Source organism: Embiotoca jacksoni, unplaced genomic scaffold (genome assembly GCF_022577435.1).
Source record: "Embiotoca jacksoni isolate LCO1_2020_lvr unplaced genomic scaffold, fEmbJac1.0.p SCAF_24, whole genome shotgun sequence".
Taxonomy (NCBI): domain Eukaryota; kingdom Metazoa; phylum Chordata; class Actinopteri; family Embiotocidae; genus Embiotoca; species Embiotoca jacksoni.
In genome coordinates this window covers 3,986,414-3,998,693 of record NW_027185375.1, presented here as the reverse complement: position 1 = coordinate 3,998,693, position 12,280 = coordinate 3,986,414, and the positions used below count along the sequence as shown (strand labels likewise).

Below are 12,280 nucleotides of genomic sequence, written 5' to 3'. Positions count from 1 at the left end.
ATTAGATGCGGAAAGTAAAACAATAAAGGAATCACTTGAAAATAAGACAGAAGAGACTTTTTGGAGCCACAATGCAAACAAGAGGAAGAGACAAATCTTTTTTTTTTTTTTTTCCATCAGTGATAAAGCGCTATACAAGTACAGACCGTTTACCATTTACTTCCCTAGCGGGTAAACAAGTAATTGTTTACAAGTTCAAGTGAGCTGCCGAACGCTGGTTTATAATACGAGTGAATAGTCCAGCTGCGCTTTTGGTAATAAGTGACGTGTTTTTTTTAATTTTTTTTCAATTTTTTTTTTTAAACAGTGATGGTTTTGGATTCTCCTCAAATTTGTCCCCCTCACAAAGTAAACCTGTGATTTTTTAAAAATGTCAGACACACACACACACACACACACACACACACACACACACACACACACACACACACACACACACACACACACAAGGAAGCGGTTGTTTACAGCACACGATTGATGATCAGTCAGCTGATGGGATACTTTCTGTGTTACTGACGTTTGCTGTTGTGTCATGCCGCCTCCCTCTCACGGAGAAGTTACTTATTCCCTCACTGTCCTTCAGACTGCTGCTCCTCACCCCCTCCCCTCCCCTCCCCTCCTCCTCACCCTCCCCTCCCCTCTCATTTGTTAGGTCTACCTCCTGTTCCTTCACAGTCCGCCTCAACAGAGTGGCTGTGTGGGACTTTGTTCTTTTTTTCTTCTTCTTCTTAAGACACCGTATCTAAAAAGCATGGAGGCTCTGAGCGTGAATCTCGACTGAAGGAGTGCTTCTACTTCAACCGGGAGTTTCCGCTTTTCGTTTTTTTTTACTCCTTTTTGGGCTCGAGGTTTTGTTTTTTGGGGTGACGGAGCAGGATGGCAGCCCCGTCGCTACTTCTGTACATCGACAGGTAGGGTGACGGACATTCGTTTGCTGACATACTTTGGCCGGTACGTGAACATTTTTGAGTGTCATTTTTCCACGCGAGCAAGTTGCAGTGATTTGATTCACCGGTTGAATAATTGTGCTCGACAGCCTCCTCTTTTTTTTCTTTTTCTTCTTTTTTCTTTTTTGTCCTGGACTGAATACACAGTGTTCCCAGGATCGAGCGTGTTCTGCAGAGAGCCCGGAGCGCTTCTCGTTCCTGCTCGCTCATGTCTTTTTTGATGATGGGTCGGGAGAACCTCCGTCAAGCGCCGGCTTGTTTGCCATTTCCACGCCAGGCGTCCTCCCTTGTTTGTTGGGACGCCTTATCGCCTTATTTGCCGACACAACCAGATTCGGGCAACGCCGAAGTTCCTCAGCGGGTTGGGAGCAGAACGCGGCGCGGAGCCTCGGCTCGGCTCGAACTGACCTCGCAAACGGAAAGCGACCTGCGCCGGTCCCCTTTTGGACCTCCGAGCCGTTCCACTTGAGCGGCCGAGCACAGCCCCCCCCCCCCCGGGGTGACTCGGCCATTCAGCTGTCAACTTCGAGGCACTTTCGGCCCGCGGACTGAATGCGAGTCGGCGCTCCCCGCTTTGTGGATGTCTTGACGGGATGCGGGGGGGTGGGGGGGTGGGAGCTCCGCTTTTAGCGGAAAAATCGGAAAATCCCTCCATCACTGCTGGATGTTGCAAATGTGCACATAGATAATTCACAGGATGAGCTCAAAGTTTTTATTACTTCTATTTGTTTTGTCCCCCCCCCCTCCCCCCCACTCGAGCTTCCAGCCTTCATCAGCTGATGGAGTCATGTTGCCAACGGTTCTCAACTTTGGTGATAACGAATGCTGATTAAGGCTGCGAGATGAGTTTATAATCTAGTAAAAGGACTTTGAGTTTTTCACTGGTTTAGTTGGTAACTTCTCTTCAGATCAAATCCCCCCCTCCTCCTCCCCCACCCCCCATTTTCAGTTCTCCTGTTACTTCCTTGTGAACTAAAAGCTAATGTTTCCTTCTTTTCCCCCCGTTTTCTGCGGGTGGCGTCGGCTCTGATCACGGCAGATATCCTCGCGTCCAAACGACAGCTTCCTCTTCACCCGAGTGCAAAATGTTGCTCTACGAGTTTGTTGCCGCCTCGCGCATTCTTCCGTTATCTCTTCCGAGGGGAGAGAAGCTCGTTTGAAGACCCGCGTTGGATCAGACAGCGGGGAAATGCGGTCGCCACGGCGGCGTGCGCACGGCACGGACGCGTTTAGAAATAAACGTATGAAATAAACGAAATGAGATAGATTTAAAACAAAATATTTTTGTTTTGGATTTAAAACAAAATAATAGCAATAAAAGAATAAATACACAACACGCAGAGTATACACACGAAAACAAATCAAATAAAGATAAATAAATACGATGGATGGAAAGTGACAGGTGTTTGTTTGTTTGTTTGTTTCCCCGCTGAAAAAACACTTAAATATCACACTGTCGCCGCATGTTGTTCACAATTTGCAAGAACATAAATGTTCTGGCTGCCTTTCAGCTTCTTCTATTAAACTCTTAAGTCACCCAGGGAATTATTATTATTATTATTATTATTATTATTAAACGGTTGGAGAACAGAAAGCGCGAGGTTTGTGGTAGTTTTTATTTTTTATTTTTTTCGGTCGTCACGGGAAACCGAAACGTGGCAAACGGTTTCAGACCCAGTGATGTTTTCACTCGCAGTTTGCAAGGCGCGGTTCCTGTTTGTCTTGTGGTTAGTTTCATAAGCCGTCGTAGCCCGCCGGGCTCTTAAGTAGCCGATCAGGATGTTTTTGAAGGACTCTCTTCTTTTTTTTTTTTTTTTAATTTTTTTTTAGTATATATATATCTTTACCGCCGGTTATCACCGAATATATATATATATATTTTTTTTTAATTCGTTCGGTAATATCGGCATGCGGAGTCATCGAATGCATTATTTCCCTTTCTCTCAGGCGAGCTTGGTTGGCTGCGAAGTCCGTCGGGTGTTGTTCGCCAACGGCCGCAAATCTGCAAGAGACTCGTGCGGTAACGCTCGCTGACCTACGACGTCACGCGTTCACACTTGTGGAGGACAGAAACGTGCAGCACGCTCCAAAAAAAAAAAAAAAAAAAAGTGTGAAACTCGGGGACACTTTACAGCCTAAACAAATATTTTCAAACGAAAGTGTCTCAGGAAGCTGCAGCTGTTTCTGAACACCAAAATAAAGCGTTTTCACTTTCACTTCTGCTGCCGGACAGAAGAATCGGTTGTGTGTGTGTGTGTGTGTGTGTGTGTGTGTGTGTTAAACGGAAGCGCCCGGAAACACGTTGATTTCTGGGTCAAAAATAATTAAAAGCTGCGAGATATGTCGGCGGGTGACGTGTTGACGTGCTGAGATTTAGGTCCGGGGATTAATAGCAGTGAAGCAGAACTTCTATAAAACAGTCCCCCCCCCCCTCCCCGGAGACGAACCGGCGGGGCTCGGGTCAGATCGTGCGTTTCGGACCTCGCTTCCTCCGCCAGCCGGTCGGTTTCAGAACAAAAGCTTTCCAAAGGTTTTAACGCGGCGCACGTTGCCGATTGGTCGGGCGAGAGCCCGAATTGTCTCGCAAGGGCACGAGATGAAACCGCCTCTCGACCAGATCCGGTTCAGGATCGGGGCTCTTTGATGTCCCCCCCCTCCCCTCCACTCCCCTCCCCTCCCCCCCGCCCTTCACGCTGCCCGTTAACGTCACCTCACACCCGTCTTTTTTTAATTTTTTTTTTTTATTCGACCACTTTCATTCGCCGCTCGGCTCTTTTCAGGCCCCTTTTTTTTTTTTTTTTTTTTAATTAAAGCCCCCGCTAACAGCTCGGTGACAACGCCTCGCCGGAGACAAAAGGAGAAAGACCAGCTGGGCAAACAGGAGAGTGGACCCCGCCGACGGGAGGGAGTCCGCTCGGCAGCTCCGCGGCTCGTATTTAAATCCAGGTGGATGGATGATAAACGTGCAGCTCGGCCTCTCTTGGTGCTCGAGCGCGCAGAGAGAGGACAGCGCGGTGTTAGTTTGAAGCGAATGCAGTGAATGAAGATCAAATTGTTCGGCGAACACGGCTTTTTTTCTTCTTCTTCTTCTTCTTCACCTTTTAGCATCTGTGATCGTTGATTCTCGCTGCAGCTCGCGTGATGTCACAGAGGTTGTTCGAAAGCTCTCCGGGTGACTCGTTCGCCTTTTTGCTTTATTTTAAATCCACAGATTCCTTTTATGAGCTTATCTCAGCAGTAAACTCAAGTAGTCCAGGGTCTCACACGCACACACACACCGCACACACACACACACACACACACACACCACGCACACACACACACACACACACTCATGCAGCCCCCCCCCCCCCCCCCCCCCCCCTGCACATTGTTCACTGGGCCGTAATAACCTGCTTGTTTACCCTCTCAGGAGCCTGTTTGCCAGGAAGGCGAAGGAGAGTCGGCCGGTGGAGCAGAGGGATCCCCGGCTGGAAGCTGTTTGGGAAAGTGCCCGCCCCGGGAAGGCCCCGTCAAGGACCCGAAGAAGATACAAAAGGTACAATCAGCGTTTCCTTGCAGTCGGTGAAGTTCGCGCGTGGTCACTGTGGTCAGATGCCGCCCCCCCCCCCACCACCTCCCACCCCCGCGCGGCCTCAAACGATGACCTCGGCTCACGATTAAAAGTGGAGGTGTGGCGCAGAAGTTCAAAAGTCGGGAACTGCGTATTGGCAGGAAGTAACAGTTATCCTGCGACGCCGTCCCGGCACGCGAACCGAACGATCTTCTGACTTCAGGGTTCAGTGGTTTTAAGTTGCCCTTCTCTTGACGTTCTCACCCGATAAAAGGAACCGAGTTTCTTTTTCACACAAAGCATCAGGAATCTCTTGTTTGAGATTTCGCAAAGGATTTCTTAACAACTTCAGTAAGTCTTTTGCCGTTTTGTTTTGAAGCGGCCGTCTCTCTGCTGACGATCAATCCATGAAAAAAAAATCCCGAAAATATTCCAGACCGTACGTGTTTACTGTCGGGGAAAAATTGCCCTCGGCATAATGCATCACGTCATTTACAATAGACGCTACCTGAGGAAGCGCTCGGCGGCGGCGGACCTCGGTCCCGCAAACCGACGATGGGTCTGTTTGTTTGTTTCTCGGACTATTTGTTTGTGTCTCTTGCGTGTTTGACAACGCGCCTTCCTGACTTCAGGAGAACAGACGACTCGTAACCTCCGAGCAGCCGTTCTCCTCTAACTGTGCGCAAACACGACTTCGGCGGGGATCGTTGGTGCCCGAGATGTTGACGAATCCAACAGGAAACGTGTAAAGGAGCAACGAAATTCTGGCATTCGCTCCACGAAGGTTGGGACGTTTTGTTCGGGAACGCTGTTGGCTCGATGTTCTTGAAAGCAAGCCACAAATGCGTAGCGCGAATGTGTAGCGCGTCATAATCGGGATATTTTAGTGGATGGTTAATTGTCACGCAAATAATTGCAATTAAGGGTTTCATTTTCTATACTACAGGTTAATAGAGCACTTTATTTAGTGGAGGAGCTATTTATTGGCATTAAATATAGGAATAAAAAGGACGTTCCCGTTTGCCTTTCAGGCTTTGTAAACAAACGTCGCGCAGGTACACGAAGGACATGGATATCGATGATAACATGCAAAAACCTTGACTGAAATAAACGAATAAATTACTGGCAATGACGGGTGGCAGTCGTCAAAGTAAACAATTGTGCCGGTTTGGTCCTTCCTCTCCTCTCCCGATCATGTCGTTAAAAAAACAAACAAAAAAAACCACCAGTCAAACCTCAAACTGTGGAAAACGTCATGGAAATATATCTGAATGGAAATGATTGTGATTTAATATACAAAATGAATTGCAGTCAAGTCATGAATTATGTAATACCTGTGACAGGCTTGTGAATCAAGTTTATCCGGCCTCGGCACGGCGCGTCAGCTGTGCCGCGGCCTGACTCACATTTAAACCACACGAGGCCACGTTGGCTCCCACTTCAACACAATTCTTTCAGCTGCCAAATGCAATTAATTAAACACCAGTTGTCTTTTAGAATTTCAGCGTCTTTAAATCTCAGGAGGGAAAAACCGGGAACACTTCAACCACTAACATTTGACATTTTGAACCCCCCCCCCCCAGATATATAATTTATTAGATGGATATTTTGAGGTTTTTTTTTTTTTTTTTTTTTTTTGAGTCGTTAACTTTTAATGTTAGTTTCAAATCGGTGCTGCCGCAGTTTGCGTTTCAGGGCAGCTGTTTGTTTAAAGGTCAAACTCACGAGCGGCAAGCTTTTGGATGTAATAATGGCTTTTTAGCGGAGCTCATCACTGCACGACGGGACGTTAAAGACCGACGAGCGCAATAAAATTATCGCTCCCCCCCTCAAGGCAGATGAAGTAACCGGCATTTTAAAATGTTCTATTTATTGAGACGTCTCTGACGGTTTTAAGTCTCAGTTTTAGGAGAAACGTTATTTTTTTTTAATGTACGCAAAAGTGGCAATAAAGGAAATCGTATCTAAATAGTTAGAAGACGCAGTAACTGAGTGCGATGTGTTAAAGTTCCTGAACAGCGAGAGCTCAAACACTCCCATCAGTGACATTTACATTCGGCAGCTATATTTAGGAGGCCACGTGCTGAAAAGCAAACAAGCGCTCACTGTTTGGTTTCAGCAATTCACAGAAACACAATGAAGAGGGCAGCGTGAGCGTCGACTTCAGCCACTCAGTAGGCAGAATCTTATGGTTTGGTAGCATGTGAGAATTATTATTTTTTTTTTTTTTTTAATGTAAATTCTAGTAGCAGCTTCTGCTCAGTAGTATGTTTGTTAGTTGATTTGGATTTTTGAATGTTCGCAAGAATAAATTAGGTGTGTCAGTTTAAGGTGAAGATGCTGAACGCAGCATCGCTACGCCACTTCCCTAAAACGTGATGCTGTTTTCAAAGACGGCGCTTCGATTATCTTAGCGGTGTTCGACGTCACGTCGCTATTTTTTAACAACATGTAGCTGTACCGATGTGGTTGTTTTTCAAGTCGTGCGGCTACTTTTTGAAGCCCTGTTGCGTATTTATCCACGTCCACGACCGGGTAATGTAACTCCACTGGGTAGTAGTCGGCAGAGGTCATGGAAATGCGTTCTTCGTTGGATGTTTAAACTAATATATTGTCGTTTTAGTCATGTGGAGTCCACTCAAGGAAAATGTTGCTCTCCAATCTTTCCCTCTGTGCCTTTTCATTTCCTGTTCGCTGGCTTAAACTATTAGCCCCCCCCCCCGTGGCTTCACGACATTGTTGTCGCCTAGCAATAGTGTTTTTACAACTTAAGCACTTGCGCAGGCATGCGGTGCACACAACTTCCCACGGTGTAAGAGCCAGCTCACGACTTCCATTTGAACTCGGCATAGAGTTTCACATAATTGAGGGTGGAGCTGCTCTTTGATTGACAGGCGGCTGCCGTCACAACTGGACATTTTAAAATAAAAGGTGGTTGCTCTGAAGTTGTTTTTGCAGCAGTTTCATGGTAGCCCGAGATGGACGATTAAATCATAGACGTGCAACACGAATACAATGAGCCGGTTCATGTACATGAATTGAACCTGCTACACAACGTGGTAGCCCGCTGATGCCTTTCTTTGTAAATATGCAAAAGCGCTCATTTTCTGTGTTGCACTCTCAGGCTCAACATGGCAGACACACACACACACACCAACACACACACACACGGTGTGGTGCAGTGTTAAAAAAATGTCAAGGTCTCTTGAGGGCACGCTGCTCGATAGCCAGCTGGTGACTGAACACTTCTAATTTCCCATTTCCATTCAGGAGGCAGACGGGGAAGCGTCTCGGGCCCAGTTAAAAAGCAGGACGGCTCTCTGCTGGTAAAATAAACCGAAGGACGAGATGGCAGCCTGTGATTAGAGCCTTGAGAAGGCCGTTGTCGGGCTTCCAAATTACCCCGCGTGTGACAGCGGGGAGGCAGCGCGCTCTTTTCTGCGCTCTCTGTGCATTCGAAGCCTGGTTGAACGGCCCCATAATATGTGGTTGTTGCAGTGTACGGCGTCAGCCCTTTAACAGGTCACGCATCCGCTTTTAAGTGGGAAACTTACATGTTGACTCAACTTGTAATGGTTTGAATCGAAGTGCATGTGCGCACGCACGCACGCTCACTCACTCACTCACTCACTCACTCACTCACTCACTCACTCACTCACTCACTCAATATCCTGAGCCCATCTCATCTGAGGTTGTAACCCTATATTAGACCTGAGGAATCAGTTAACAAGGCTTGGATTTCGAGCTTTTGTCCAGCTGCTCCTGTTTTAAAGGTGGCGTTGACCGAGCTCGGTGTGTGTGTGTGTGTGTGTGTGTGTGTGTGTGTGTGTGTGTGTGTGTGTAGTGCGCACGCGCGTGTAATGCTTTATTCGCCTACGTCGTTGTTCAACAGACACACCGTGTGCTTTTTCCACCGGCAACTTTTCACCTTCGAGACCAAAGCTGCGAATTGAATCTAATTCACACCACTTTGCTTCGTTGGGGAGTTTGGGGACACGTCGTGTCTCAAAGGCCTCGTTACAACGTCTGGTCTGCTGCGGAGAATAATGGTTCTGTAACCTGCTGAGCCTCTTAAGTCACTTCGTGGGGGCAGCCCAGACACGTCTCAGGTGCGAGGGGCTGAAGCTGAATTCAAAGTGGGACTATATTCTCAGCAGGGGCTTTCATTTAAATGTAAAAGTCACTAAACCCCTCCAGACTTTATTGAATGAGGGATTTTAAAGGCAGTGCAGATGTCACGGTTCAGAAAATGTACTAAAGCTTCTGATAGCGATCCTTTGCGGCTCACAATCGGTATTTTGACACGAGTAGACTGCAGGACTCACAAATGATTCAATCAATAACAAGCAAAGTATTCAGATCAAACAACAGCTGTAACAAATTGCTTGGTGACATCTTAACTTGAGTTCAGTAACCAACCACAACAGCCCTGCAAGATTACTATCACTGTATGGTGACACGCAGCTTACTAGCTACAGATAGATAGACAGATAGATACTTTATTAATCCCTCAAAGGAATTTTTTTTTTACGCTACAGCAGCATATACAGGGCAAAGCAATAAAAACGACAAATAAGGCGCACACGGCGGCGGGCGGGACAAACCCCGGCAGTGTGAACCTGTGCCGCGCAGATGACCACACGCATTCATAAATGTGAGTAAAAAGCAAAATAAGAGAGAGACATCTAAAAGTCATGTCGGAGGTGGAAATGAATTACTCATGGTTCCAGTTTGTCATTTACAGTCACGTATTTGAGTGCATACTTATAGATTCTGTTAAACATATTCAAATTCTATTTAGGGTTCAAGCCTCAGTGGCAGAACCCCGTTGTATTGGCTTTGGTTTAGCATTATTATTATTATTGTTATTATTATTATTAGTAGTAGTAGTAGTGTACTTTGTGTTCTGCCGTGGCTCAAATTGCGGCGGTCTGGAATGAGCAGGAAACATGAACATGCCACATTATCCACAATATCTACACTTAAAGATATCTTGAACATTCCCAAAACATCCATCAGGAACATGGCTTTAAAGCACTCCCTCAAACAAGTAAGAAATACTATTACATCTCAAACCAGGTTACATCAGCGTTCTAATGCAAAAACCTACACGGATTTGCCAAATCATCCATAAGGTCCAAATATACGGAGACGTTTAACGGTTATAAATTGCAAAGTTATCAAATATAATTTCACGGTTCACGGTGTTGTCGTATCACCCAAAGAGCGGTCACACTATTTAACAGAAGAAAACCTCCTGGGACTGTTACGTCTTCGAAAGGTTACGCAAATAAAATACAAGCTGAACATCACCGACGAGTCAAGATTCTAAACCATCACATCCACGTGTGGTGATGGTGTCTGGATAGGAAGGGGACGATATGAAAAATGATCCCGGAGCACCAGATGTAGAACGGGTAACCTTTAAGCTGCAGCTGCTCACTCAGTCCTGACTGGATTAAGAGAGCAGAGGGGCTGAGTGGCTGAAACCTGATCTATTACTCTGGGGTTGATTGAGAAGGACTGCCAGGGCGCAGCGGAGCTCAGAGCTCCTGTCGGCGCAGCGACGGTGACTTAACAACACACGGCGGTGCTGATTCGCTGACACACACACATGCACGCACACATGCACGCACACATGCAGCAGCAGCAGCAATAGACCTGATGCAGAGTGGATCGACGTAGCGTCACTGCAGAGAGAGAGAGAGAGAGAGAGAGAGAGAGAGAGAGAGCGAGGAGGGGGGGGTAAAAAAAAAAAAAAAAAAAAAAAAGGAGGGGGTGGGGGTGGGGAGGAGAGCAGGGTGTCATGCTGCTGCTGCTGCTGCTGCATCCTTTGCAATGCGGGGTGTGTCCGTCCGTCGGCAGCTTGACTGTCCCTCTGCCCTCCTTTTTTCGCCTCCCGGGTGTCCCGTTGCCAGGAGTGAACCTCGCCGGGGCAGCAGCCATGACGCGAGGCTAAGGGTTTTTTGGAAACGGAACCCACCCCCTCTACCCGCCCTCCCTCCCCTCCCTCCCTCCTTCCCTCCCCCCCACCCACCGACCCACCGGAGGACTGGCCCGTCTGTGCGGAACCGCAGCAGCGTTCATGGTGAGTGAGCAGCTGCGCCCGCGAGGACAGGCGGCGGCCTGAGCGCGGCGAGCCGCTGTGCGTGTCTCTCTCTCCTCGACCGGCAGAGTCGGAGGGCAGCGGAGGAAGAGGACGGCTCGGGTTTCGCACAATTGGCCTGTTTTGAGGCTCGCGGGGAGCCGGGTGATGATTGTCAGGATGACTGTGTGGAAAGATGAGGGGGGGGGGGGGGGGGGGGGGGAATGTCTGGTTTTCAGGATGCGGTGATGGACTAATTAATGGCCAGCCCGGAGATGAGCCTTCATCATAGCACAACAAAAGCACGTGTAGCAGTGTGACAGTGTGACAGTGCGGTCTCTTTTTTCTATTTTGGCTTTTTGAAGCGTGTCGGGGGGGATTTCCTCCCGCTGCTGATTGAAGTTAATGAAAGTCATCCGACAGCTGAATCAGCTGCGCTCTTCTTTATTTCGTCATCCCGGCAGAACGCGATCAGATATAAAAGTACTGGAATATATCCACGTTTGACGCTGGTGGTTTTGTTTTTGTTTTTGTTCCCGTCCGTCAGGGTATTGCACTTTTTTTCCTTCACTTTGTCTTAAAGCTTGTTGGGTCATTAGCGCCTCGATAACATGACCCCTCCCGAGCTCCCCCGGCGGGGAGCCGTCATGTCCAACTGTTAAGCATGAAATCCATCCGTAATGACCTCAACCGTGCTCTGCGAGGTAATAAGCTGAAGGCATCTCGTGTCAAATAATAATAATAATAATAATAATAATAATAATAATTAAAAAAAAACAAGATAAAAATAAATTCTCAAATGTGTGATCAAAGAAAAGCCTTCTGACACGAGCAATCACGCAAACTTTTTTTTTAAAAATAAACAAACGAGGAAACAAAATTAATGAAATAAATTTCACATACGTTCTCTTCAATAAAGATTTTTTTTTCTTTCACATTTACAATAAAAAATAACCGAGTGAAGTTACAAAAAAGGAGAGAAAAAACAAAATATATATATATATATATATTACTGTGAAAAGAACTTGCACTCCACTTTATGCGGATTAATAATGGCGATCATAATTTTAAACGTAAAAGAATATAGATCTATTGCTTCATCATACTTGATAAATACAGTATGGACGCAAATTACCAATGTAGCCTATACTTTTTTTTCTTTTTTTTTTTCCCCGCAAGATAATAAATAAGTTAAATAGTCCATCAGCAGTTTTGGGAAATGAAGGAGGAAAGTCCCACGGTGTAACTTTTTTCTCCGACCCGCATTTGGAAACCAAACGGTCCGAATAATTTCAGAGATGACGCAAGTATTGTGCCTGTATAAAGAGCTTTACGGTCGTCTTTATTGCAGAATGTTGGTATTTTTTTTTTTTTTTTCCCTTCTTATCAGTTTAATGTATTTATTTAATAAAACAAAAACAAAAAAATCAGTGGAATTCTGATGGAATCTGGATGGTACATGAAAAACATTGATCTACTACCAACCCCCACATCAAGCCGTATGACCCCCCCCCCCCCCCCTCCCTCCCTTCGCTCTGGTGCTGTCGGGGGTTTTTGCCTTCGGCAGCTTCCAGTGGAAAAGCTGCGAGTCGGAGCAGTTTGGCATTTAACGAAATCAGGCTAAGCCCCCCCCCCTCCCCCCCCCCCCCCCCCCCCCCCCCCCGCGCCGTGGCTATTAATCTCTCGGCTTACATT

At 46.8% G+C, this 12,280-nt stretch overlaps 1 protein-coding gene across 1 annotated transcript in view; it reads left to right on the top strand.

The window, feature by feature from the left end:
• tbc1d14 (TBC1 domain family, member 14) overlaps positions 1-12,280 on the top strand; it is a 43,540-nt gene that overhangs the window by 8,351 nt on the left and 22,909 nt on the right. The window contains 3 exon segments of the mRNA XM_069159120.1: positions 4,360-4,411; positions 4,413-4,439; positions 4,441-4,485. Of these exon segments, the coding sequence (XP_069015221.1) occupies positions 4,360-4,411; positions 4,413-4,439; positions 4,441-4,485 (124 nt within the window).